At 56.9% G+C, this 24,083-nt stretch overlaps 1 protein-coding gene across 8 annotated transcripts in view; it reads right to left on the bottom strand.

Moving 5' to 3' along the window:
- Positions 1-6,050: 6,050 nt before the first annotated feature.
- The window catches only part of MTSS2 (MTSS I-BAR domain containing 2), a 91,684-nt gene continuing 73,651 nt past the window's right edge, over positions 6,051-24,083 (bottom strand). For 3 of the 8 annotated variants that reach the window (XM_073307169.1, XM_073307170.1, XM_073307175.1), the window contains exons 11-15: positions 20,179-20,253; positions 19,715-19,780; positions 17,979-18,155; positions 17,419-17,584; positions 6,051-11,456 (exon numbers count right to left, since the gene is read on the bottom strand). In XM_073307169.1, coding sequence (XP_073163270.1) covers positions 10,684-11,456; positions 17,419-17,584; positions 17,979-18,155; positions 19,715-19,780; positions 20,179-20,253 — 1,257 coding nt within the window. In that variant the 3' untranslated portion in view covers positions 6,051-10,683. Of the gene's footprint in view, positions 11,457-17,418; positions 17,585-17,978; positions 18,156-19,714; positions 19,781-20,133; positions 20,254-24,083 lie in introns of all 8 variants that reach the window. The other 5 variants (XM_073307172.1, XM_073307177.1, XM_073307171.1 and 2 more) reach the window with 4 other exon arrangements.

Below are 24,083 nucleotides of genomic sequence, written 5' to 3'. Positions count from 1 at the left end.
CGGATTGCACCCTCAGCAAGTTTGCAGATGACACTAAACTGGGAGGAGAGGTAGATATGCTGGAGGGTAGGGATAGGATACAGAGGGACCTAGACAAATTAGAGGACTGAGCCAAAAGAAATCTGATGAGGTTCAACAAGGACAAGTGCAGAGTCCTGCACTTAGGACGGAAGAACCCCATGCACCGCTACAGACTAAGGACCGAATGGCTCGGCAGCAGTTCTGCAGAAAAGGACCTAGGGGTTACAGTGGACGAGAAGCTGGATATGAGTCAACAGTGTGCCCTTGTTGCCAAGAAGGCTAACGGCATTTTGGTCTGTATAAGTAGGCACATTGCCAGCAGATCGAGGGACATGATCATTCCCCTCTATTTGGCATTGGTGAGGCCTCATCTGGAGTACTGTGTCCAGTTTTGGGCCCCACACTACAAGAAGGATGTGGAAAAATTGGAAAGAGTCCAGCAAAGGGCAACAGAAATGATTAGGGGGTTGGAGCACATGATTTACAAGGAAAGGCTGAGGAAACTGGGATTATTTAGTCTGCAGAAGAGAAGAATGAGGGGGGATTTGATAGCTGCTTTCAACTACCTGAAAGGGGGTTCCAAAGAGGATGGATCTAGACTGTTCTCAGTGGTAGCAAATGACAGAACAAGGAGTAATGGTCTCAAGTTGCAGTGGAGGAGGTTTAGGTTGGATATTAGGAAAACCTTTTTCTCTAGGAGGGTGGTGAAGCACTGGAACGGGTTACCTAGGGAGGTGGTGGAATCTCTTTCCTTTGAGGTTTTTAAGGTCAGGCTTGACAAAGCCCTGGCTGGGATGATTTAGTTGGTGTTGGTCCTGCTTTGAGCAGGGGGTTGGACTAAATGACCTCCAGAGGTCCCTTCCAACCCTGATATTCTATGAGTCTATGTTCGGCTCATTTGTAAGTGTGGGGCGACACAGCCTGCATTGTTTCTGTGGGGCTGCTCACGAACGCCGGCTCTGCCCAGCCTGGTTTGATATTGGAGGGCTGAGTGGCTGTCTTTGTACCCTCCCATCCCCAAAGGGGTGCTGGCCTTTTCCCGGAGCAGCGACGGGCATGGCCAGTGACCTGGCTGCGTCTCTGTAAGACACCAATGAACTGTCCAGCCTGCCTGAGCACAGGGCAGCAGTCTGACAGGACGTTTGTTGTGGTCCATGGAATCCCAGGCATGACTGGGGGAGTTCAGAGGCCTGCCTGCAGATGTAGGCGCCCATTGGGGCTTGAAACAGGGAGCTCGACTCACCTCTAGGCTGGCGTCTCCTCCTGGCGGCTCTGGGGATTCGCTTCGCAAGGTCCATGCCACTTCCTGTGGTTGCAGGCTGGCTCTCCAGCCATTTCTCTGGGTCTACAGCTCCGTGCCAGGACTCAGCTCCCTGGCTGGGTCACGCTCCATGCTTTCCCCTTCTGTGCCACGAAAGGCTTGTTTCTGCACCCCCATTCACTGCCCCAGGTGCCACCCCCTCAGCAACGGGCAGGGAACCCGGGCCCACCCTCTGCTCTGGGCTCTGACTCAGGGACCCTTCAGGCAGCAGCCAAGGTCTGTTTCCTCTGGGCCCTCACTGCCTTTCCCTGAGCCCTTTCCTTAATGCCTGGCACTCTGAGCTTGCCAGTCTCCTAACGCCCTCTTTCCAGGCTGCCTCTGCAGCCTCCAAACCCTTCCCCAGCAACCTCCTCAGCGGCCAGGCTCCTGCCTCCTCCTGCCAGGCTCCCTCCCTCCCTCAGGGGATTGCTGAGCCACCTGCTTCCCCAGAGGTGCCCTGCTGGGTTAATTAGCCCCTTTCTCAATCTACATTTACCCCTTCAGGGCAAGTGTGGGGAGCGTCCCGCTTCTGCCCTAGTCCTGGCTTAGCCAGACTGGAGCAAGAGACAGATACCAACCTCCTCGAAGAAGGGGGCACTCAGCTGTTTGCACCCCCCGCCCCGGCTTTCACTGAGCACCTGGGTCTGGGCTGTTTGGTCCATTGTGTTTGGTGATTCAACAGCCTGGAGGCCTCCCTAAGGAAGTGGGGTCCAAGTTCTCCCCGGGGGGGGGGCCTGCTCCCCTGGTGAGGACGCTGTCAAAGTTGCTACTGCCGCTGCCCCATGAGGAATCATCGCAAGGCCCTGGCCCGTGTGGCTGGAGATGTGAAGGGGGATTTTCCCTGGAAGAGACCAGAGTCTCCCATTTCAGACCTGAAATTCACAGAGCTGTTGAGCTGAAACCGTCACAAGCTGCAACAGGCTGCATGTCCATTGTCCCCTTCCAGGCCAATGCTGGCAAGCTGCTGCTGGCTCTGTGCAGAGACCGGCTCTGCGGGAGCGCGGGGCCGGGGGGCTCTACGGGGCAAGCAGACTGGGTTCTTTGCACTCCCTCTGGGAACTGCGCTTCTCTTCTGAGAGGTGGCTGTGGGGGGCAGGTGTGTGCTGGTCTCAGCTTTCCCCATGCACCTCACTGCTGACCTGCCTCATCCCCAGTTCTGTCAGCATTGCCCATCTGCCAGAGCTGCTGTTCTCCAGTGTGCACCGCAGGCCTGCCAACCCCTTCTCCTCCAGCCTGATCCGCAGCATCACCCTATTATCCCAGTGCTGGGACCCCCACCCCCACCACCTGGTCAGCATGTTAGCCCCAGCCTGCAACATCCACCCCAGCTAGGGACAATGGGGATTAGCCAGTCATCCTCCACTCTGCAAAATAGGCTTGCTTGTCTCTGTTTCGACCATATCCATGGCATGAGCATGGTGCATTTCATCCCCGTTTTGATGCTGAGCACCTCTGGGCATTGAGATTATCACATTAAAAAGTGAGGCCGAGGAGAAGGCAAGACCCAAAGAGCCCAGTGGCCCTGGGTGAGAAACGAGGAGAAGGAAGGTGTGCTATAATGGAACTAGAAGAGGGGCAGGCCCAGGAATAAGTAGTTATGGATTGTGTGGACTATGTCTTAATGATCATGCCAATACAGATAGGAGAGGGGCAGCTCCCAATATCCTATGCATACGAGCAAGTCTGCCACTAGTTACACATCCAAACCACTTTATGTCCCACAATATTTTTGGTGTCTCAAGTTCAGAGAAGAAGCCAATAAAAAAAAAAGGCCTCAAAAGTTTTAAAATAGAATACCGCAGCAGTTAAAACTAAAAATAATGCTAATTACGTCATTTAACATCTTTTAATGTTTGAAAGGCAACTCTTGCATGAATAGACCATAATTAAATTTTAGAATTTCTTAAACCCTGACTTAACCACTCAGCACTAGCAAAATGAGAGCTTTGTTTGGTAATACCATCCCAACTAAGGTTCAGGCACTATCATAGGCCAGAACCAATTTGCTGTAAAGCCTTCGAAAAGAACAGTCACCCCAATGAAGCATGTCCAGATCAAGTGACACATTGTCTCCTGTTCGCTAACAAGAATCAGCCACCTCTCCGTGGAATCATAGAATATCAGTGTTGGAAGGGACCTCAGAAGGTCATCTAGTCCAACCCCCTGCTCAAAACAGGACCAATCCCCAACTAAATCATCCCAGCCAGGGCTTTGTCAAGCCTGACCTTAAAAATATCTAAGGAAGGAGATTCCACCACCTCCCTAGGTAACGCATTCCAGTGTTTCACCAACCTCCTAGTGAAAAAAGTTTTTCCTAATAGCCAACCTAAATCTCCCCCACTGAAACTTGAGACCATTACTCCTTGTTCTGTCATCAGCTACCACTGAGAACAGTCTAGATCCATCCTCTTTGGAACCCCCCCTTCAGGTAGTTGAAAGCAGCTATCAAATCCCCCCTCATTCTTCTCTTCTGCAGACTAAATAATCCCAGTTCCCTCAGCCTCTCCTCGTAAATCATGTGCTCCAGCCCCCTAATCATTTCTGTTGCCCTTTGCTGGACTCTTTCCAATTTTTCCACATCCTTCTTGTAGTGTGGGGCCCAAAACTGGACACAGTACTCCAGATGAGGCCTCACCAATGTCGAATAGAGGGAAACGATCACATCCCTCGATCTGCTGGCAATGCCCCTACTTATACATCCCAAAATGCCATTGGCCTTCTTGGCAACAAGGGCACACTGTTGACTCATATCCAGCTTCTCGTCCACTGTAACCCCCAGGTCCTTTTCTGCAGAACTGCTGCCGAGCCATTCGGTCCCTAGTCTGTAGCGGTGCATGGGGTTCTTCCGTCCTAAGTGCAGGACTCTGCACTTGTCCTTGTTGAACCTCATCAGATTTCTTTTGGCTCAGTCCTCTAGTTTGTCTAGGCCCCTCTGTATCCTATCCCTACCCTCCAGTGTATCTACCTCTCCTCCCAGTTTAGTGTCATCTGCAAACTTGCTGAGGGTGCAATCCACACCATTCTCCAGATCATTTATGAAGATATTGAACAAAACCAGCCCGAGGACCAACCCTTGGGGCACTCCACTTGATACCGGCTGCCAACTAGACACTGAGCCATTGATCACTACCTGTTGAGCCTGATGATCTAGCCAGCTTTCTAGCCACCTTATAGTCCATTCATCCAGCCCATACTTCTTTAACTTGCTGGCAAGAATACTGTGGGAGACGGTGTCAAAAGCTTTGCTAAAGTCAAGGAACAACATGTCCACCGCTTTCCCCTCATCCACAGAGCCAGTTATCTCGTCATAGAAGGCAATTAGATTAGTCAGGCATGACTTGCCCTTTGTGAATCCATGCTGACTGTTCCTGATCCTCTAAGTGATCACTTTCCTCTCCTCGAAGTGCTTCAGAATTGATTCCTTGAGGACCGGCTCCATGATTTTTCCAGGGACTGAGGTGAGGCTGACCGGCCTGTAGTCCCCAGGATCCTCCTTCTTCCCTTTTTTTAAAGATGGGCACTATATTAGCCTTTTTCCAGTCGTCCGGGACTTCCCCTGACCGCCATGAGTTTTCAAAAATAATGGCCTATGGCTCTGCAATCACATCAGCCAACTCCTTTAGCACCCTCGGATGCAGCACATCTGGCCCCATGGACTTGTGCTCGTCCAGCTTTTCTAAATAGTCCCGAACCACTTCTTTCTCCACAGAGGGCTGGTCACCTCCTCCCCATGCTGTGCTGCCCAGTGCAGTAGTCTGGGAGCTGACCTCATTAGTGAAGACAGAGGCAAAAAAAGCATTGAGTACATTAGCTTTTTCCACGTCCTCTGTCACTAGGTTGCCTCCCTCATTCAGTAAGGGGCCCACATTTTCCTTGACTTTGTTCTCGTTCTAACATACCTGAAGAAACCCTTCTTGTAACTCTTAAAATCTCTTGCTAGCTGCAATTCCAGGTGTTATTTGGCCATCCTTATTTCACTCCTGCATCCCCAAGCAATATTTTTATACTCTTCCCTGGTCATTTGTCCAATCTTCCACTTCTTGTAAGCTTCTTTTTTGTATTTAAGATCAGCAAGGATTTCACTGTTAAGCCAAGCTGGTCGCCTGCCATATTTACTATTCTTGCTACACATCGGGATGGTTTGTCCCTGTAACCTCAATAACGATTCTTTAAAATACAGCCAGCTCTCCTGGACTCCTTTCCCCCTCATGTTATTCTCCCAGGGGATCCTGCCCATCAGTTCCCTGAGGGAGTCAAAGTCTGCTTTTCTGAAGTCCAGGGTCCGTATTCTGCTGCTCTCCTTTCTTCCCTGTGTCAGGATCCTGAACTCAACCATCACATGGTCACTGCCTCCCAGGTTCCCATCCACTTTAGCTTCCCCTATTAATTCTTCCCGGTTTGTGAGCAGCAGGTCAAGAAGAGCTCTGCCCCTAGTTGGTTCCTCCAGCACTTGCACCAGGAAATTGTCCCCTTCATTTTCCAAAAACTTCCTGGATTGTCTGTGCACCGCTGTATTGCTCTCCCAGCAGATATCAGGGTGATTGAAGTCTCCCATGAGAACCAGGGCCTGCGATCTAGTAACTTCCGTGAGTTGCCGGAAGAAAGCCTCGTCCACCTCATCCCCCATCCATATTACCTTCCTTCTACAAGCTCAGTCAGGAGTTGTGGAGCAAGGAAGTGGGACAGGTGAAAGAACAGGTGAGACACAAGAACAAACGTGAGTCCCAAGTATTAATTACAGTACAACTTTTATTAATACTGGAATCTTCACAGTGCATTCGTTACTTGTAGCAGTGACTATTTAAATCAAGGATGGGGTGGGGAACAGGATAATTATCCAAAAAACAAAAGAAAAAGAGAGGGTGAGGAAAGGGTAGCAGGGGTGTGGGGGGGAAATAAATTAAAAAAAGGAACAAGTTAACAACAGCACCAGAAAAGTTACTTCAGTCGAAAGACATTTTTTTAAAAGGAAATTTTTTTCTCTGTACAAAATGAAAAATAAAACCAAAAAACAAACAGTTGTCACGCGTCATCATCAGCTCTGGTCACAATAAGAGGGGCAGGAGAGACGGGACGGAGAGAGGTTATAACTAATCTTTATTACACAGTGTAAGAGTAACTGGGTTGAGATGCGACACACACATACACACCCACACCCACACACCCCTGGGCTGGTGGGGCGGGCTGGGAACTCCCCTTTGGAGCTATGTACATCGTGGTGATCTGCTGTGCTTTGCATGAGGAGTGGGAGAGAGAAGGCGAAAGAAAAGGCCAGGGAGGGAGGAAGAAGAGGTTGTGCTTTCTTAAAGGCCTTTTACAGATCCTTAAAATAACCATTTTCAAAAAGACTAAGACCTTCGGAGCCCAGGGGAGCTCCTTGGCTGCAGTTCAGAGACCTTTGCTTTTCACATCAGAGGTGGATTGTACATGCTACTAGCTTGGCCTTTATTCTTAATGCAATCCCCCCTCTCCAGCCCCGCCCATCACACATCTACTTCAGAGAGGCACAGGGCTGCTCTGCTTGGCTGAAATGTTTCTCAAGGAACAGGAGAGCCAACCCCCAGCATGCTGTTGAAAGCCTGGCAGGCTACAGGAGAGATGAACAGTAAGATCAAAACCATGGGAGTCAACTACAGTGTGACTCCACCAAAATCAACGGGCCCTGCTCATCTCCGGTGCAACTCACCAAAATCAATGGAGATCCCCAATCACTGGGCCATTCTATCCATAGTAGCTCAGTCTGCTTATCCAGGGTCTTTGACATGGCTCCCATTGCTGCAGGATCCCTTCTGCTCAGCTACTGTTCAGTGCAAAATACAGCAGGCCAAGGGTAGCCCTCGTGTGGCTCCCTTCTCCTGTAATAACCAAATGGTGGTTCTCTGTCCCCACCGCACTGCTGTCGGCCACCTGGTGACGATGGCACCTCTGAGCTATTGGTCCTTTGGAGGGATCCTGGGTGTAAGGCCAGTGCTTCTGGCTTCTTAAGGTAAAGGGGTGAGGAAGGGAGGGGGGGTGGATTAGATCAGCTCTCAACCAATCATAACTCATCATTTCTCTAGCAAGCTGATTACTATTCATTCCTATCCAATCAGATGCAGGGAAAGACCAGCTCTCCCCTTTCCAAACCCAAACCCTAAAGACCACATAGCCACTGCCGTTCAGCCAGGACACCCTGCCCCTAGCTTCCTCCCCTCCAGTCACGCACTCACTCATCACAAATCCCTCCTCCTTCCCAACGTCACCTTCTGTCAGCCAGTACAGATGTTGTAGGTTTGGGGTGGGGGTGGAAGCAGGGAAGGGCAAGAGGCAGACAGCTTGAGCACCCTCACACTGTACCAGCTCAACATGCATGGCATGGAGGAGGCCAGGCATAGATGCAGATTCCAAGACCAGAAGGGCCCACTGGGATCACCTGGTCTGACCCCCCCCAGCATGGTACCAGCCATAGGACTTCCCCACAGTAATCCCTAGAGCAGAGCTTTTTAAGAAACAGCCAGTCCTGATTTTAACATTGTCACTGATGGAGAATCCACCTCGACCCTTGCTAAATCACTCCAATGGCTAATTACTCTACCCATGAAACATGTACACCTCCTTTCCAGTCTGAATGGGTCTAGCTTCAACTGTCAGCCACTGGCTTGTGTTAGACCTTCATCGGCTAGACGGAAGCACCCATTATTCAATGGTTGCTCCCCACGATCACAATCTATAAGAATCTACAAGTCACCCCTTAACCTTTTCTTTGTTAGCTAAATAGACTGAGCTCCTTGAGTCTGTCACTCCAAGGCAGGGTTTCTAAGCCTTTAATCAGTCTCGTGGCTCTTCTCTGACCCTTCTCCAATTTACCCACATCCTTCTGGAATGGTGAGCACCAGACCTGGACACAGGATTCCAGCAGTGGTCGCACCAGTGCCAAATACAGAGACAAAAGAACCTCTCTGCTTCTACTCATCATTCCCATTGATGCACCCCAGGATAGCATTAGCTCTTTTGGCCACAGAGTTGCACTGGGAACTCACGTTCACTGATTATCCACCCACACCTCCAAATCTCTTTCAGTCCCTGCGTGCCAGGAGAGAGTCCCCCAGGCTGCAAGCATGGCCTATGTTCTTTGTTACCAGATGTGTACTTGGACATTTACCCTTATTAAAATGAGTATTGTTTGCTTGCACCCAGTTTACCAAGCGATCCAGATCATGCTGAATCAGCGAGCCCTTCCTTTGGCACAGCTGCTGCAAGGTCTTTACGGGAGCGCACGGGCCTGCAGCAGATCCCCGTTCCTGTTCTCTCACTGTATTTATCCAACCACCATGGCAAAGCCCAGCTTATAAGCAATGAGGGAGGTGTGTCCATCAGACCAGGTTATGAACAGAACACAGACGGTCATCCCGAAATCTGTCCCCACCCTCCTGCCTCCAAAATTAACCCTTCGGTGGCTCTACTGCCTCTAACTCGAAATCCAGTTAATGCGGGGACAGTGATTGTGCCCCAGTCTATGGTTTCACCATTGACTTCTGAGGAAGGACGCAGCACCTCATCAGGTTGGCAGTCGTGGGAAAGCAGGTGCCCAGTAACCTGGTGCTGGGAGATGCCACGAGGCCATGATTATTGGGATGCTCATGATCATTAGCCCCCGGAGGCCTTGGGCTAAGCAGCGTTAAATTTACCATCAGAGCTCAGTGACAAGGAGCTGTGATCTAGGGTCCCCCTGTGCCCCAATGAGAACCATGTCCTCACTGAGAGAACTCCAGCAGGGCCTATGGGCTCTGGCCTGCCAGCTCTGCCCACCGCGTATCCAGTCGGTGCTTTCGCAGGCCGCGGCCACTGAGGCTAACGGATGTTTTGTAAAAGAGGCAGGTCTGACTCTGCCACCTTTACTCCCACTGAGTAACACCTTCCTGTGTGGGGAGTCCCCATTCTTTTCAATGGGACCGGGTGTGGAGTAGGCGAGACTGGCTGTGAGTCTGGAGGGGCAGGGGGAGAATGGCCACTGAGCAAGACCTGAGATTCCCATTCCTCATGGGATGGCATCTTACTGGGAAAGGGAAGGCACAGGGCACTGAGTCCCCGCGGCACAGCCCTGTGTAGCTTAATGCCAGGGATGGGCCTCCCAGCTCAAGGGCACTTCACCATGACAAATCCACCGGGGCCCGGTGCTGGCTGTCCCGTTCCAGGTCAGCGTTCCGTGTTCGTGCTGATCTGGCGGCTACGACTGTTAGGGGAGAGCAGGAGTAAGTGTGGGCAGATGCACCCCCCGCCGTGCTGCAAAACCCTGCATCCATCCACAGCCAGGCACACATGCAACCCCCCAGCTTCACACACACTCATGCAAACACCCAGCTAGGGACTGTGCTGCACAAACAGCCCCAGATCCCCCTGCACACTCCGAGGCTCACCTCGCAGAAGCCTGCTGGATTCCTAGCTGTCTGGCAACCCCTTTACCCTGGACTTCGGTAACCAGCCCCAGGGCAAATGCGGGCTGTGAAGCTGGATGCGGGAAAAGGTAACTCTTGAGCAGGCCGGTTCCTTTAAACTACCAATGCTGCTGGTTGCTAGCAGAGCTGTAGATGGGCACCCCTACCCCTGCCTTGTCACTACATGGCTAGAGACCCACACAAGCAGTCTAACCTCCTGAGAAACACATGTACCCAAGACCCCTGGCCTGAGGTCTGGGCAGAGCCGGGGAAGTCCTTCCACATCTCAGCTACTCAGGAGGGGAAGAGAGCCTGGCTTTTGGTACAGTGCCAAGTTTTCAACCGGAGACTATGAAGTGCTAGCCCCCAAATCCACTCCCAGGGGGCACACATGTAGGGGCAGCTGCTCCGCCAGCAAAGGCATATTGGGGAGGCAGTGACATCCAGAGGAAGAGGAGGGAGGTGGCTTGTGGGGTTACAGCAGCCAGCAGTCCTGGGCGTTGTGTGTGTGTGTCTGTCTGTCTGTGTGTGTTCTTTATACTTATTATGTAGCTGCTTATTTGAGTCCAGGTTTGTGCTCCCCCTCCACCCCCCGCAACACACAGTGGGGGTGGCCCCCTCTTGTAGCGCTGCCTCCTGCTGGCAGCAAGGAGTCTTTAACAGCCAGGAGCAAGGCGTGGGGAGGGGAGGGGGAACTAGGAGGAGCAGAAGGGCGTGAGAAATGAAATATAAAATAGGCTCCAAAACCAGTTCAGTGCCTCCTAGGTGGCGCCTTGCAAGTTTGTTAGCGAAGACTTTTAAATTTCCATTTAAATCTAAACTCGTCTCTAGCTCCATAAAGTGGCTTTGCCTCAGTGATTCTTTATTGGATTGATTTCTCTTCTGTGCTCAGTCCGGACCCTGTGTTTGCTCTCTTCCCATGGGATGCGGTGGGTGGGGGGAGTGTCATCACAATATCCGTGGGGCGGATCTGTCGTTGGTGATGGTCCTGCGCAGGCGAACCCCGCGCCGGATGGCTACCAGCATGTCTTCCGCAGGGGGGTCGCTGGAGGCAGCTGGGGGCAGAGTGGGCATCTCCACTCCAGGGCCAGGGACAGAGAGAGCGGTGGGGAAGGGGAATTGGCCCTCACCCAGGGCCCGGGCACTGGCCACCAGCTCGCCAATCTTCTCCACCAGGCTGTGCCGGTTGGCGGCCAGCTGCTGGTCCTCCTCTTCCTCCGCAGAGAGGTGCTGCCCTGCGCCCGGGTACACCGAGATCTCCATGGCGTTGCTACCCCAGGCTGTGTTGGGGAGGCTGAGCCTCTTGGGCGAGGCTTTGGCGAAGTCCAGGGTGTTTGGCGAGGCGTCGTCGGCGTAAAATACACACTCTTCACTGCCCACCCGGGTGGGCCCTGTGTAGCCAGGGGAGTCTGGAACCGTGGGGGTCTTCACCGGGACGATAGGGGGCCGGATGGGGATGGGCCCGGCGTTGGAGAGGGTGCGGCGCACTGAGGGCTTGGTGGAGGGCGTGCGGCGGATAGTGGCCACGCCAGGGGGGGCACTAGCCGGCAGGGGGGTCCCGGTGGGCAGCCCAGCAGTGGAGGCGGGGCGCTTGGTCTGGATCATGCGGCGGTAGTTCTGGGCGATGTTGCTGTTGCGCGGGATGGTGGAGGATTTGTCAAACTCGCTCTGGCTGTCGCACTCCACGTCTCCGTTCACCGAGTAGCAGTCGTAATCCGAGCCTGGGGGCAACACACAGCGTCAGCCACCGCGACCACCGCGCGCAACGCAGTCGCCAACACCACACCCGCACCACCACCACCGCAACCACCACACAGCGTCAGCGCGACACCCGCACCACCACCACCGCGACCACCACACAGCGTCAGCGCGACACCCGCACCACCACCACCGCGACCACCACACAGCGTCAGCGCGACACCCGCACCACCACCACCGCGACCACCACACAGCGTCAGCGCGACACCCGCACCACCACCACCGCGACCACCACACAGCGTCAGCGCGACACCCGCACCACCACCACCGCCGCAACCACCACACAGCGTCAGCGCGACACCCGCACCACCACCACCACCGCAACCACCGCGCGCAACGCAGTCGCCAACACCACACCCGCACCACCACCACCGCAACCACCACACAGCGTCAGCGCGACACCCGCACCGCCACCACCGCAACCACCACACAGCGTCAGCGCGACACCCGCACCACCACCACCGCGACCACCACACAGCGTCAGCGCGACACCCGCACCACCACCACCGCAACCACCACACAGCGTCAGCGCGACACCCGCACCACCACCACCGCCGCAACCACCACACAGCGTCAGCGCGACACCCGCACCACCACCGCAACCACCGCGCGCAACGCAGTCGCCAACACCACACCCGCACCACCACCACCGCAACCACCACACAGCGTCAGCGCGACACCCGCACCGCCACCACCGCAACCACCACACAGCGTCAGCGCGACACCCGCACCACCACCACCGCAACCACCACACAGCGTCAGCGCGACACCCGCACCACCACCGCAACCACCGCGCGCAACGCAGTCGCCAACACCACACCCGCACCACCGCCACCGCAACCACCACACAGCGTCAGCGCGACACCCGCACCACCACCACCGCGACCACCACACAGCGTCAGCGCGACACCCGCACCACCACCACCGCTACCACCACACAGCGTCAGCGCGACACCCGCACCACCACCACCGCAACCACCACACAGCGTCAGCGCGACACCCGCACCACCACCACCGCTACCACCACACAGCGTCAGCGCAACACCTGCACCACCACCGCAACCACCGCGCGCAACGCAGTCGCCAACACCACACAGCGTCAGCGCGACACCACCACCACCGCAACCACCACACAGCGTCAGCGCGACACCCGCACCACCACCGCAACCACCGCGCGCAACGCAGTCACCAACACCACACAGCGTCAGCGTGACACCCGCACCACCACCGCAACCACCGTGCGCAACGCAGTCGCCAACACCACACAGCGTCAGCGTGACACCCGCACCACCACCGCAACCACCGCGCACAACGCAGTCGCCAACACCACACAGCATCAGCGCGACACCCGCACCACCACCGCAACCACCACACAGCGTCAGCGCGACACCTGCACCACCACCGCAACCACCGCGCGCAACGCAGTCGCCAACACCACACAGCGTCAGCGTGACACCCGCACCACCACCGCAACCACCACACAGCGTCAGCGCGACACCCGCACCACCACCGCAACCACCGCGCGCAACGCAGTCACCAACACCACACAGCGTCAGCGCGACACCCGCACCACCACCGCAACCACCGCGCGCAACGCAGTCGCCAACACCACACAGCGTCAGCACGACACCCACACCACCACCACCGCAACCACCACACAGCGTCAGCGCGACACCCACACCACCACCGCAACCACCACACAGCATCAGCGCGACACCCGCACCACCACCGCAACCACCACACAGCGTCAGCGTGACACCCGCACCACCACCACCGCAACCACCACACAGCGTCAGCGCGACACCCGCACCACCACCGCAACCACCACACAGCGTCAGCGCGACACCCGCACCACCACCGCAACCACCACACAGCGTCAGCGCGACACCCGCACCACCACCGCAACTACCGCGTGCAACGCAGTCGCCAACACCACACAGCGTCAGCGCGACACCCACACCACCACCACCGCAACCACCACACAGCGTCAGTGCAACACCCACACCACCACCGCAACCACCACACAGCGTCAGCGCGACACCCGCACCACCACCGCAACTACCGCGCGCAACGCAATCGCCAACACCACACAGCGTCAGCGTGACACCCGCACCACCACCGCAACCACCACACAGCGTCAGCGCGACACCCGCACCACCACCGCAACCACCACACAGCGTCAGCGCGACACCCACACCACCACCGCAACCACCACACAGCGTCAGCGCGACACCCACACCACCACCGCAACTACCGCGCGCAACGCAATCGCTAACACCACACAGCGTCAGCGCGACACCCGCACCACCACCGCAACCACCACACAGCGTCAGCGCGACACCCGCACCACCACGCGCAACGCAATCGCCAAGACCACACAGCGTCAGCGCGACACACACACCACCACCGCAACCACCGCGCGCAACGCAGTCGCCAACACCACACAGCGTCAGTGCAACACCCACACCACCACCGCAACCACCACACAGCGTCAGCGCGACACCCACACCACCACCGCAACTACCGCGTGCAACGCAGTCGCCAACACCACACAGCGTCAGCGCGACACCCGCACCACCACCGCAACCACCACACAGCGTCAGGGCGACACCCACACCACCACCGCAACCACCACACAGCGTCAGCGCGACACCCGCACCACCACCACCGCAACCACCACACAGCGTCAGCGCGACACCCGCACCACCACCGCAACCAACGCAGTCGCCAACACCACACAGCATCAGCGCGACACCCACACCACCACCACCGCAACCACCACACAGCGTCAGCGCGACACCTGCACCACCACCGCAACCACCGCGCGCAACGCAGTCGCCAACACCACACAGCGTCAGCGTGACACCCGCACCACCACCGCAACCACCACACAGCGTCAGCGCGACACCCGCACCACCACCGCAACCACCGCGCGCAACGCAGTCGCCAACACCACACAGCGTCAGCACGACACCCGCACCACCACCGCAACCAACGCAGTCGCCAACACCACACAGCATCAGCGCGACACCCACACCACCACCACCGCAACCACCACACAGCGTCAGCGCGACACCCACACCACCACCGCAACCACCACACAGCATCAGCGCGACACCCGCACCACCACCGCAACCACCACACAGCGTCAGCGCGACACCCACACCACCACCGCAACCACCACACAGCATCAGCGCGACACCCGCACCACCACCGCAACCACCACACAGCGTCAGCGTGACACCCGCACCACCACCGCAACCACCACACAGCGTCAGCGCGACACCCGCACCACCACCGCAACTACCGCGTGCAACGCAGTCGCCAACACCACACAGCGTCAGCGCGACACCCACACCACCACCACCGCAACCACCACACAGCGTCAGTGCAACACCCACACCACCACCGCAACCACCACGCGCAACGCAATCGCCAACACCACACAGCGTCAGCGTGACACCCGCACCACCACTGCAACCACCACACAGCGTCAGCGTGACACCCGCACCACCACCGCAACCACCACACAGCGTCAGCGTGACACCCGCACCACCACCGCAACCACCACACAGCGTCAGCGCGACACCCACACCACCACCGCAACTACCGCGCGCAACGCAATCGCTAACACCACACAGCGTCAGCGCGACACCCGCACCACCACCGCAACCACCACACAGCGTCAGCGCGACACCCGCACCACCACGCGCAACGCAATCGCCAAGACCACACAGCGTCAGCGCGACACACACACCACCACCGCAACCACCGCGCGCAACGCAGTCGCCAACACCACACAGCGTCAGCGCGACACCCGCACCACCACCGCAACCACCACACAGCATCAGCGCGACACCCACACCACCACCGCAACCACCACACAGCGTCAGCGCGACACCCACACCACCACCGCAACTACCGCGTGCAACGCAGTCGCCAACACCACACAGCGTCAGCATGACACCCGCTCCACCACCGCAACCACCACACAGCGTCAGCGCGACACCCGCACCACCACCGCAACCACCACACAGCGTCAGGGCGACACCCACACCACCACCGCAACCACCACACAGCGTCAGGGCGACACCCACACCACCACCGCAACCACCACACAGCGTCAGTGCAACACCCACAACACCACACAGCATCAGCGCGACACCCACACCACCACCGCAACCACCGCGTGCAACGCAGTCGCCAACACCACACAGCGTCAGCATGACACCCGCTCCACCACCGCAACCACCACACAGCGTCAGTGCGACACACACACACCACCACGACCACCGCGCGCAACGCAGTCGCCAACACCACACAGCGTCAGCGTGACACCCGCACCACGACCACCGCAACCACCACACAGCATCAGCGCGACACACACACCACCACCGCAACCACCACACAGCGTCAGCGTGACAGACACCCCACCACCGCAGCCACCGCGTGCAACACAATCGCCAACACTACCACCACAACCAACGCTATCCCCAACACACAGCGTCAGCGCAATACACAAGCACAACACATACAATGCAATCACCAAAAACATGCAGCGTCAGCGCGACACCACCAAATGCAACTGTGTCATAAACACGCAGCGTCAGCGCAACACAGGCAATACAATCACCATCAACATGCAGTGTCAGTGCGACACAGGCCCAATCACCACAACCAACACATGCAACACAATCAACACCACATATCAGCATGGCACCCACACACCACAACGACACTGCCAGCAACAACACAACCACATGTGCAACACAATCAACACAGCATCAGCATGACGACCCCCCCCCCAACCACCAGGAACATAACACAATCAATACATAGTATCAGCATGCCATACATATGCCACAACCACACCAGCCGCAACACAACCAGAGCCATAATACATGCACCACAATCACCAGTGTCAGCATGACACAAACCACAACCTCCAGCTACACAACTATCAGCCACAGCATGCACAACACAACCACAAAACATGAACCAGCAAGACAACCACAAACGCATTACATACATAGAACCACCAGCAACAAAACCATTCCACACACAACGACCACCAGAAACTCAACCACACCACACAGCCAAAACGCTAGCACCTAGAATCAGCATGATCCAAAATACACATCACACGACCACAACATACTATAACACAACACAAACATAACAACCAGACTACACACCACACAATCAAAACATCACACACCATCACATTACACGCAACACAAAACTCATACAAAACACACACACACACCACTTACAACATAGCCACCACACTCCACCCCACAGTCATGGGTGCAAACGTGACCAAAGCCCACCCACCGCACCACAAACCATCATGCAAACACACGCTGGTGGACAAATGGAAAGCCACATTTTGCAACAGAGGTTGAAAAAGCGGACGTCATTGTCTCCTCCAGGTTGTGACAAGGAACCGTTTTTTATTTATTCAGTACCAAGGTCACCAAGGAAACCCCACCTCTGGAGGTTTTAAGAGCAAGGAGACAAACCCCTTTGCGGGCTGGTCTCAGGGTGCCCAGTCCTGCCTCCATGCAGGGGGGACGCACGGACGCACTCTCGAGGTCCCTTCCAGCCCCACAGTTCTATGAATCTAAAATACTGTTTGCAAAACTGGATGTAGAGAATTCCCTGTGGCATGATGGGAACTCCCGGTTCCCTCCCAGCCCCCAGCTCGGCCCCATCCTGCAGCTCCACAGCAGCTCCTGATTTATCCTGCCCCATTTGATCCCTTCGGCAGAAGGAATCCAGTGGCTCCATCCTGAGATCCCTGCAGCAGGACTGCCATGCGAGCAGTGGATCTCAGTGAGTCCTGGGCATCAGCCCTGGCTGAGCACGTCGCTCCAAGGCCTGGAAAACCCAGCCCCCTTGCCAGCCCGGCTGCATGGAGGCTACCTTGAGACGGGATGGTGTCTTCTGAGCAGGACGGTGTAGTGGTCTGGGTGCTGTAGCCACTGGAGTACTGCAAGGAGTCCCGGCTGCTCTTCTGGTGTTCGAGGCTCAGGCCACGGGTGAGCACCATGGCCAGGTCGCTGGCAGCAGGGGACACCTCCTCACCATGCTGTTGGAGAACCAGAGGGACCCATCACAATCTGCCTTAGCTTCCAGTCAGAGGAGTTTACTCCTCTCACCCTGGTCTCTGGGCATGACTGGGAGTCAGGAGCGACTGACATGAATATTGCAAGTCGGGCTGGGGTCATCAGCAGCACGGGGCAGGACCGATTCCCAGCCAGCAGGTCTGTGCACACAGATGGGTTTGTAAGCACACGGCCATCCCAGCGAGGGGGAGGGCAGCAAACAAGCCCCAGGGCGGGAGGGCAGGATCGGGACATCCAGGCACTCCCAGGGAACCACGAAGTGAACTGCGCAGGAGCAGAGCTCGAACCCAGCATTTAGTGCTGCAAACAGTCTCCATGGTCCCACGTTGCCCTCCCCTCGCTCCTTAACAGCTGTACCTTGGCGGCGATGGTAGCTGGGGACATCCTGGGCCTGGGCACGTCCTCCAGGTTAATTCCTGGGTACCCCATGCCGGCGGAGCCCATCTCGGCCTCCCGCAGATGCTCCACACGGTTCTTCCTCCGCTGCAGGGTGGTGACCACCGGCTGGTCGTAAGGACTGGCTTTGGACCAATCCTGCAAAAGGCAAGGCAGACCTGGTAAGACAGGGGGCTTGGCCTCAGGGGGACAGGAACGTAGCAAAGGATTAGTGAGCATGGAAAGAAACAGAGGGGAGAGTGCGGGGGTGGGAGGGAGGGAAGGGTCCTGGTGGTAACACAGAAATGACTGGCTGCAAATTAGCAGAGGCAGCGGCTGTGTGAACCATCGTGCCACCACCCTGGATGGATGGGCTGGTATGCCAGGCTCTCGCTTCTTTGTGAACCAAAGCCTCTGTCCGTGGCCACGTGTAGAGTACGAAGGCCATGTGCGTGCACGCGTCTGTGTATGTAGGTGTGCACACGTGGGCATGCGTGTGTACAGGGAGTCCCGAGGGGGGTCTAGCCTGGACCATTCAGCCCAATGCCTAGTAATAACCTCCAGCCACAATCACACCATCATCTGGACAAGATACCAACTCCACCCATTCCTTCCCTACCCATCCTTGCCCATCTCCCTCCTCACCTATCCCCACCCATCCCCCTCCCTGGTTTTCTTCCCCCCCGCCCCATCTATCTCCCTCCCGGGCACATTTCTATCCATCTTTCGCATTCTTCACCCCCTATTCCTTTCCTGTGTCCCATCTGACCCACATGTCCGCTCAGTCCCTTGTGCTAGCCCCCATTCTATGTGCCCCTTCCTTGGCGCCACAGAGCCTCCGATTCAGCCTCCTGGCAGTCAGGAAAATGCCTGGCTCTCCCGCAACTCCGCTCGTCTTGGGATCACACTCAAGCCAAGGCTGGGCCCATTTCGGGGCAGTCTCAGGTGCCCCCCCCCCCCCGTCTCTGCTTCCCTCGGAGGAAGAAGATGTGCAGAGAGGATGGCCTGACCCCCAGGCATCAGGGGTGCTGAGCAGCCGAATGACAGGGCCTGGGCTGGAGATCCCAGGGTAAGGGCTGGGAGGCAACCCAAGGCGAATGCAGCCCTGCTTCCTGTCATACGGGAAGCCGTGGGGTGGCCAACTCTGCTGTCGCAGCCAAGGAGCACAGAGGGTGAAGCCCCCAGGCCAGCGGGCCAAGCAGCGGGTTTGTCGGCCTGGAGCTCCAGGCTGCTCAGCAAGCGCTGGGGTCGCTCAGGAAGCGGGAGAGACAGACACGGTGTGTCAAGCCAATAATCAACACCTACCGTGGCTCTGCTCATCCCTTACTGGCTCACCAGCGCAGAAGCCGCATAGCCCCAGCAGCATTGGAAATATGGCTGCATGCAGCCTGCTTTGCTTTAGACCCACCGGCTAGCTTCTAGGCTGCAGGTCACATAGTGCTGGGCTGCCCCGGCACGGCAAGGACCTGTCCCGCTTCTCCACCACCTGGCCTGCCAGCCTCACCCCAGCTGGGCTCAGTGCGGGCAGCATAGCACAGCCCAGTTCCAGCCCAGGGGCAAAGTGCCACCCCTCCCTACGCAAAGCACCGGAGAGTCTACTGCAGCCGAGGGGAGGGCCCTGCCCTAGCCCCCTGCGGGGAGGAGAGACGTGACCCAACGTCTCCCATCTCCAGACCTCTGACAGGGCCTTGCCCACAGACACGCTGGGAAATACACACCAGGCTCAGGCTTCTTCGGGAGCTTCCTTCAGTCCTGGCCACATGAGCTACATTCATAGGTTTCAGCTGAAACACAGCAAGAAACCGGTGGTGAAGAAAACCCTGCACTCACTTCTGTGCCATGTCCCCCCGCAGCCAGGGAGCCGAGCAGCGTGGCAGGCAGGGGGAAGGGAAGCCAGACGCACACCAGGGCTTCAGAGCCCGTGACAAAGCACAAAGCCAGTCGAGAGCCAGGGCAGCCCAGGAGTGGAGATGGAGGGGGAGGAGGGGGAGATTAATGGGATGGGAGGGGTGCGTCTCCCAAGAGGCCCCCAGGTGCCATGCACTGTGCTGCCCCTGGGGTATCTGCATGGGAAACGTAACCCCAATGAAGCGAGAGAGATGGACAGAGAGGGGGACGTTGCTGATGAAGGCTTCACCTTTTCACCGCCTGAGCACGCCCCTGCGGTAGAGCTAGAACTAACCGAGGTGGGGGAGCTGCATTCACTAACTGACTGGCAGGTTTCCGAGGCCTCGGAGGATGCGGAACTGGAGGACTTCTGCCATGCCCAGAGTCCGTCAGCGGGAGCGTCAAACGAACACACAGAGAAGGAAGACAAGAAACCTGGTTACAAAGCCAAAGGCATGCAGCAGGAGAGGAGAGAAACGCGCCCCCCAAGCCCGGGAGCGTCTGGGCCAGCCCCACAGCCAGCAGTGCAGACGCAGCTGGAGTGCCCCAGTGAATGTTAGGTGCAGACAGACAGCCTACAGGCATGCACACGCCCCCTCCTTCCCTGCACACACGCCCCCTCCTTCCCTGCACACACGCACACGCCCCCTCCTTCCCTGCACACACGCACACGCCCCCTCCTTCCCTGCACGTACGTACGTACACACATACACACGTTCCTTCCCTGTGTACACGCGCACACGCCCCCTCCTTCCCTGCACACACGCCCCCTCCTTCCCTGCACACACGCCCCCTCCTTCCCTGCACGTACGTACGTACACACATACGTACGTTCCTTCCCTGTGTACACGCACACACATATCCTCCTTCCCTGTACATACATATACACACAAACACCCTCCTTCCCTGTGTACACACACACGCACTCCCTGACTACACATACATACTGTGACAAAGTTCCAAGCCTATAATTGTGGGCCCCGTGCTTCCTGGCACATCCAGGGGCCTCAAACTCACTAAGGCCCCAATGTGACCTTCCTTTCACAGCGTAGCGGCCAGAGTCACAGCCTCTTGGGTTACTCTCATCACAGGCCAGTATGGAAGATGGGACGGGGAAACACCCCATAGTCTGTGTTGCTCCGTAGACACAGTTCGCCCTCCTGAAGGGACCGAGTCCTGTGTCCCCTCTCAAGGGGATCTCTGTAGAGTATGGGGGCGGGGAGAGGGGGGAACCCGGGCCCACCCTCTACTCTGGGTTCCAGCCCAGGGCCCTTAAGGATAGCAGCTGTTGGTGGGTTTCCCTCCACCACTAAACACTGCTTTGATTCCCTGGGCCACTTCCCCCGTGGTCCCCTCTTCCAAGCTTCATCCCTTCCTCAGGATACAGCAATCCTTCCTCCTCCAGCTCCTTTCACCTGGGCTCTCTCTAGGGAACTGGAAAGGAGAGCTTTTAAGCAGTCTGAGTGAGACCTCGTTTGGTTCCACCTGTCCCCATTAGCCTAATGAGCTTAATTGGTTAATTGGTGTCAGGTGTCTTGATTGGCCTGGAGTCGCCTTTGTTTGGCTATCCAGGGAGCAGGGACCTGCTCACCCTGAGGCTGATATATCTGCCTTAAAACCAGGGTGAGGAGGTTGGCCGATGGAGTCTCCTGCGACTGCGGGGCCTATTTCCGATCCTCTGTCCGTTCACGTCTCCGAGCGGAGTTCCTCTGGGCGGCGTCCACCGACTCCCTTGACGCCTTTGAGGAGCGGTGGGCGCTGTCCGGGGTTCTCTGCTCGGTGTCCCCGTCCGGTTCCCTTCGTTTGACCCTTTGACCGCACTCCCGTCCCTGTTTTTTCATTAGTTGTCCCCCGTAATTAGTTGGCTCTCCAGGCCCTGTGGATCTCCCCCTTAGGCTGGGGGGGGCTCCTTTCGTAGTGGACGAGCTCCGCCCGCCCACTTCCTGGATCCCAATAGGACCACTCTCTTATATCCGTCTGGTCTGACTCCGTCACAACACACAACACAGTAATCCTCCTTCCCTGTACATATCTACACACACGCACACCCTTTTTCCCTGTACGGACGTATCCCTACACACCCTCCTTCCCTGTACGGACGTACACACGCCCTCCTTCCCTGTACGGACGTATCCCTACACGCTTTCCTTCCCCGTGTACACACGCACGCACACACACTCCCTGTGGAGGCACACATGTACGTGCTCACTGCTTATGAACCCCCACCCACCACGGCACACACCCAACACACAGAGATATAAACACCATAAATACACTCCCGCACACGTACCCAACTGCACTCCATACACACTTCTCAGACAGGGACACCCTCCATGTACCATCCAGACACACCCATGCCATCCCCACACAAACATATAACACAACCCCCCCATTGACCCATCGAATACCACACCGGATACACACATGCCTTGCACACGCTGCATGCATTCCCCCAGCACACTCACACACACACTCCCCATCCCTGACACACACAGACAACACACCATACGCACCACCCCGTACCCTGTCGCTGCGTCACCCCCAGACCTGGGCATGATGACACAGTCACAGCATTGGCTGAAGGGTGTGCACGGTGCAGGGGCCGCGGTCTCTCTCCGAAGAGCCGCTCCTGCTGCCTTCTCATGGGAAGGAGGGACAGAGCAGCCCTGCTGCCACTCCAGACCCCCCGCCCCCGCCGAGTACCCCCTGCTCTGGCTGGCCCCCAGCCCCATCTCCCAGGGGACAGAAATAGAGCGTGGGGTGCTGTGCACTACCCCTCCATTCAGCCCCTCTCCCCAGCTTCAGCTGCCTTCCCTCTGGGCTGGCCTAGGATTCCCAAGGGTCAGCTGAGTACGCCACACCCCAGCCACGGCACCGCCTGGCGCAATGGCCATGCCTTGGCTGAGAGCAGACTCCTGGAAAGGATGAAGGCCAGGTCCCCTATCCCAACAGTAACCCGGGGCGGACCCTGCTCCTGGACATTACCCTGTCTTGTTCACTCAGCCGGCGTCCAACCCCCAGCCACACCAGCAGGAAAGCTGCACAGTGTTAGTGAGATTGGCTTAGCGCATCCACATTGCACGTTACCTCCCCAGTTATGTACTCAGCCGCACCAAGCTGGGTTAGGGTTAGAACCAGAGCCAGGGGTGTGAGCAGCCGTCTGAGTCGTGCATGCAGCCGGCGGACGCTTTGCCCTTTGCCCACACTGTCCCGATCATCCTGCGGGAGCCATGTCCCTGCCACAGCCAGGGCAGCCAGAGAGCGAGCTAACCAAGGGGCCAGCCACCGCCACATGTGGAAACTCATCACAACGCCAATCCTGGCTGCCCTAAACGGGGTGCAGGGACAGCTCTGCAATGCGGGCCTCGTGCTGCTGACAACGTGCACTGCCCTTAGCAGTCCTTTCCACACCTACCATGCCCAAGCAATCCAAGCGCTAGGGCCAACTGGTCGGTGCTACAGACCGAGGGCTTCTGGCTTTCACACGTCAGACTTGAAAAATTAGAGGGAGGGTAACTACTGGCGAATAAAATGAGGGGAGGGCAAGCCCAGCTTCCCAGGGGCTGCTCCTGATGCCAGCAGCCCCGTGTGAAGCCGATGATGGGTGGGGAAGAGAACAGGAGCTATGCTGTATCTGAATACCGTGCACCTCTGGAATTCCATGCTGAGAGCCTGGAGCCTGAAGGCACAGCAGGGCAGTTGCCTAAGCCATCTCATCCCTCCCTGCTGCTGGCTTTTGCGAGTCCTTTGCAGTTCCATGCTAAAGGCAGGATGCCTGTGGCATGGGTCACTCTGAATATTTCAGTGCATGTCACGGTGAAGTGTGGATACTCTCCAGAAAATGCCATTCCAGGGCTCCAGGCTTCCCGTCTCTCCCTGATGCAGACAGAAAGTGCTCATCTTAACAGTCAAAAGACGTTTCTTGCATACGCCCAAATTTGCACTGGGGTAGTTAAACCAGTGCAAACCCGTGTGTACACTCTCACTCTGGTTTAATGGCCGTTTATTTAGGTTAGACTTAAACTTGTTTCTCGGTGACTTCTGCTAACTAGAGATAAGCCTGGTTCCAACCAAAACAAGGGCGTCCACACAGCCCTGGGCACCTACGACAGTTTAAAATCATACCAAGTGGCCTATTGCCCTGCCCTGCCGAGTCACCCTGGGCTGGGACACAGCTCGGCGGTGTCCCCAGCAGTACAA

This window comes from Lepidochelys kempii, chromosome 12 (assembly GCF_965140265.1).
Source record: "Lepidochelys kempii isolate rLepKem1 chromosome 12, rLepKem1.hap2, whole genome shotgun sequence".
NCBI classification, from domain to species: Eukaryota; Metazoa; Chordata; order Testudines; family Cheloniidae; genus Lepidochelys; species Lepidochelys kempii.
Note: the sequence above shows the minus strand (reverse complement) of the source record. Positions and strands in the feature narration are given on the sequence as shown.